We start from the raw sequence: 5,000 nt of genomic DNA, 5'->3' as shown, positions 1-5,000 counted from the left end.
TCATTATTGCAGCATTGAAGATGCACAATCAGGAACATATGAATCGTCTCATCAAGTTAGTAGGATTTCCGTTTTCCTTGGAAAGTGATGATTTTATATTGCATTGTTGTTTATGGTTAATATATGGTTAAATAACATATAAACTCCTGATGACTGGCAAACTTTTTAACCTTTCTGCAATGGGCATTTTTCACTGGGTCAGATCACTCGTTCTCTGTATTTTTCCTTTTGTTGACATTAAGCTATTTATTACTGCAGTTGTGTAACTAGGGCATCAGTGTTGATTAGTGTGACTTTGTTAACCAATTGATAGTGGATGGCATGATTTACTGTCAAGGCACTGTGCAATATAACAAAAACCCATCACATGACTGTGTATATATTTTATTAAAACGACGACCAATTGGTTAACCCAATCCCGACGGGCCCAGTGAGAAGTGGCAACGCGCTACGCCATGCGTATGTAATATTTCATCGGGAACGTCACACTGGTGTGTTGCCCCGTCATCAGGCATTTAGCCGTGACACACCATCATCATTGGGTTAATATATCATATGTAGACTCACATATCAAACCATAAGGCTAAAAAATTATAGAAAACCTACACATCTTAACCCACTGTTGACAGGTGTCACAAAATACTTGACGCAGGAGTTTTAGCCTGATAGCGTGTGTCATGACATACATAACGTTGAGAGATTTTGGATCACTGTGTTTTTTACACATATGAGTGAGTAATTTTACATATATGAGTGAGTAATGATAACAATTTCAGTCATAATTACTGTAATTATGACTGTAAATGGGTTTCACCTATAACCCAAAACCTTGATGGCCTAGCACCAGGAGGAGAGAGAGCCTGGGTAGATCTCGGAGGAACGGTTAAACTCATTGCAAATGGGAATAGAATTGCTCATCCAGTCTCCAGGATGGGTTTTATTTCAGAGCGAGGTAGCTTCACACAACATACCTTGACTCTCTTTCAGGCACCCATTGTGAAACTAGAGCCATATTAGTGTGTCATTTTTTTGTGTTTCATTTTATTGAGAGATTTATATGCATTATATAACAGGCTTTGTCAATGCTACAGTTGACTAAAATTGTAGTTTAATGTCCATATCGGCTCATTTTTTTCTTTATACTCATGGTGATAGAAGCATTGATGTTATATGGGAGGACAAAAAGCAACTTAACTTTTTTTTGCATTTGTGTACTGTCTTAAACTAATAGGGAAAATATAAGTATCCACAAGGAAAATAGCATGAAAAGGTAGGGAAGAGGAAGGAAACCTATGCTTATGACTGAGTGCCACAGTACAAAGAAGCCTTACTGGCATAGGGGCATATTGTAGACACTAGGCATGCTTTGAGTCACCTTCCTCTTCTTCTGCCTGCATATCTTTCATTGCCAGTGCTTTAGAGCAATAGATCACCCTCTAAAGCTAGTGCTTGTTAGAGACAGTGGATAGGTGCTACTCAAGGCTCTGTCTCCTGCTGGTGCAATCTAGGTTTTGGATTTTAGGTTAACCCGTTAACGACGGGGCTGTTTTGGCTCCAAATGGTCAAAACCCGTAAGCCTAATGTCTTGGGCTACCCATGCGCAACATGTCACCACCTTTCTCACTCTCGTCCACCCTCTCATTGTAACACTAGAACCATTTTTGTGTAGGTCGTTTTTTGAGTGTTTTGCCATGTTTCTAGTCTCATATAAACAATTTAATGGGATTTAGTGATGTTTTGATTGGTTGAAATTATAGTATGGAGACCATATAACTTTGTTATATTATTTATACTCAATATAGTAAAATTACAATAGGTTCATGGTAAGCTGAAAATACTTTTTTTTTTTTTTTTTTCCAAAACCAACTATATACAAATATATACAAGTTATTTACAATAAAGAGGAAGGCCGTCAGAAATCATAGTTGTGTGTACCACAGCTGAAATCACTCGTATGGGCAGAGTGCCAAATACAAACCATTTGACAGGCTTTAGCAATGCCCTACTCAAATTGAAATTGTATTATGGAGTCTGTATGCTCAATATAGTGGAAATATTAGTTTCTCCCTGCAGTCGCTGCTCCATCAGGGCTGGACGCCCTTGACTCCGGTTACTTCCCCTCTCTCTGGTGTACTCCTGCATCATTCCTTGGACAAGCTCTGACCTGAAGTTCAGCTGCATCAACTTTTCCCCTAGTGCCTTCTGTACACAGAAGGCATTAACCAGACCCATGTCAAGAAGGTAGAACAGCACCTTCTTGTACCACCTGATGGATTTCCCGACGGTCGGATAGAACTGATCTAGCTGGCCACTCAGGTCTACCCCAGATCTCTCGGTATAAACTTGTGAATGGTGCATACGGTACCAATCGCATTGATATTCTGACTGCAGATGGTGAAAGAGGGTCGTAGAAGTATACTAGTCGTCAGTTTACAGCTTATACCCCTTCACATAATTACCTGATAAAGCAGGGGTTCCCAAACTGGGGTACATGTACCCCCAGGGGTACATTTGCACGTTTCAGGGGGTACATTTGGTCTGAAGGAAACAATTACTTGCACAATACATGGTGTTGTAATCTGCACTCAGATTGCACTTTTCTCATTTTCTTTGTGTTGATTAGCACCACCTTTATTGAAATTTCTTGGGTGTAAGGTAATAACATTTGTTTTTACTATTATAAACCTCACATGGCTTGATCTGCAGTGTAGATCTGTAGGACTACCTGTACCAATCTAGAAATGACTGGTACAGGACGTGTTTATCGACGCGTCAGTGCCTGGCGGCTCACGTCCTTTTTTACTATTAAGCTTAATTTTTAGTGTTAGGGGTACATGGGAACCTATAAAAAGCCTAAGGGGTACTGAGGAACAAAAAGTTTGGGAACCCCTGTGATAAAGGGTTATAGGTGAAAATAATGGATAGTAAAAAGGGAAATAGTCATGGATTTATATCTCACTGTTGTGCCATCCTAATACCAACTACTGCCCCTGACAAATATGTAACAGTCTACCATTAGGTTTTTGAAATGTATTTATTGAGCAATATTTTCATTATTGTCAGCACCATCATTATGGTAATCATTATTACAGATAAAATATAAAAGATATTGTTTTGTAGTACCACATGTTATCTGTTTTTCAACAGGGTTAACCATTCCACTGTAGCCATTATAAAACCCCAAACCAAAAGCAACGAAGCGGCTCAGCGTGAGATTGAAGAAGCGATGCGACGTGTCAAAGAGGCACAGAACTTTATAGCATCAGCCATCGATCCTGTGATGTCCTTCCTGGATTCCTCAAAGGAAAAGAGATCACGGTCAAGGTCAAGGTAAGGCTTTGATTTGACATAATCTTTTTTTATTTTGTGTTTTAGTGTGTACTTTACTATGATGTATTTTGTAGACATTGTACAAGATCACATATAAGTTTGCTTTTCTGTAATTCTCTCTCTCTCTCTCTCTCTCTCTCTCTCTCTCTCTCTCTCTCTCTCTCTCTCCCCCTCTCTCCCCCCCCCCCTCTCTCTCTCTCTCTCTCTCTCTCTCTCTCTCTCTCTCTCTCTCTCTCTCTCTCTCTCTCTCTCTCTCTCTCTCTCTCTCTCTCTCTCTCTCTCTCTCTCTCTCTCTTCTCTCCCCTCCTCCTCTCCTCTCTCTCTCTCTCTCTCTCTCTCTCTCTCTCTCTCTCTCTCTCTCTCTCTCTCTCTCTCTCTCTCTCTCTCTCTCTCTCTCTCTCTCTCTCTCTCTCTTTACATAGAATCATAGATCAAGGTTTCTAAACATTCAGCATACAGCTCTAATCATGGAATGAAAGTTTTCAGAGCCTTTAGTTGGCTCTTTATAACTTGTCATGCAGACACCTTTTTTCTTCTAAATAATATGTGATAAAAGTTAGGGAGTGGGGCTGTTAGTGGTATCAGGGTGATCAGGGATACTGCACCCAGATTATGGAAAGCAAATTATATATGACAGGGTATATTGTTGAAAAATCTATCTCCCTTACACCTCAAAATTATTGTAGTTAACCTTCAAATTGGAAGAAAAATGAGAGTAAGCATCCAAGCTTAAAGAAAGCAGTGTTTAAAACATGCAAATATTGCATAAATAAAGTAAGAAAAAGAACATGTATATTCATCATAGAAAACGGCTACATATCCATGCAGGTGTATCAATATTATAAATACAATAATATACCATGAGGCAAGTTAACCCATTAATGACGGGGCTATTCCGGCTCTAAATGGTCAAAATGCTGGGATATTCTAACACATAAGCCAAATGCCTGGGGATTCTCAGCCGCATTAGCCGCGGGCGAGCGCTTTACGCCTGATCACCTGGCACGCCAGCCTTGACTGAATGTCTCGTCGCCGGCGTCTGACCTAAAAACCACTAAACGTGATAGCAAGTCAATCAGAGTAAATGGGTTAAATTAACCCATTCGTGCCAGCTGACGTGCTGACACATTTCGTGGTTTTTCGGGTCAGACACCAGCAACAAGATATTTGGTCAAGGCCGGCACTCAAGGTGAGCAAGCGGACAGCCCAGGCTCACAGCTAGTGTGCCCGAGAATCTCGAGGCGTTAGGCTTATGCGTTCAAAAATCCCGGTATTCCAACCATTTAGAGCCGGAATAGCCCCGGCATGAATGGGTGAATGGGAAATGGGGCTGACATAGTAGGTAAGACTTGAGGAAATGTAAATGATGTGTATGTGTGTGGCATGGGTGTCATAACATACACATCGGCTCTATTTAGGCTTAAAAGGCAGGTGTCAATTCATACAAGACATGACTTCAGAAACTACTCACAGTTTAAAAAAAAAATTATGACTAATGGCGTTGGTGTCAGAGCTATAGCTTTCCTTAGTCAATTTAAACCCTTGTTTTGTGGTGGATTTAAGTGGAAATTTTAGTTTGCCAAGTCTGCACTACCAGAAAGATAGAGAAAACATTTCCCTGTCACTCTAAGAGATAGCCTGTTCTGACAGCTATTTAGCTCAGCCTCTTA

At 40.4% G+C, this 5,000-nt stretch overlaps 1 protein-coding gene across 2 annotated transcripts in view; it reads left to right on the top strand.

Annotated features, from left to right (window-relative positions):
• Nucleotides 1-5,000, top strand: part of Srp54 (splicing regulatory protein 54) — a 15,054-nt gene that overhangs the window by 4,477 nt on the left and 5,577 nt on the right. For both annotated transcript variants that reach the window (XM_086537405.1, XM_043011242.2), the window contains exons 4-5: nt 1-55; nt 3,148-3,330. The exon at nt 1-55 is cut by the window's left edge and continues 118 nt beyond it. In XM_086537405.1, the coding sequence (XP_086393531.1) occupies nt 1-55; nt 3,148-3,330 (238 nt within the window). The remainder of the gene's footprint in view (nt 56-3,147; nt 3,331-5,000) is intronic.

Source organism: Penaeus japonicus, unplaced genomic scaffold (assembly GCF_977035675.1).
Source record: "Penaeus japonicus unplaced genomic scaffold, GWHDUDI00000001_assembly GWHDUDI00000005, whole genome shotgun sequence".
NCBI lineage: Eukaryota > Metazoa > Arthropoda > Malacostraca > Decapoda > Penaeidae > Penaeus > Penaeus japonicus.
The sequence above is the reverse complement of the archived record's forward strand: the minus strand, read 5'-3'. Positions and strand labels throughout refer to the sequence as shown.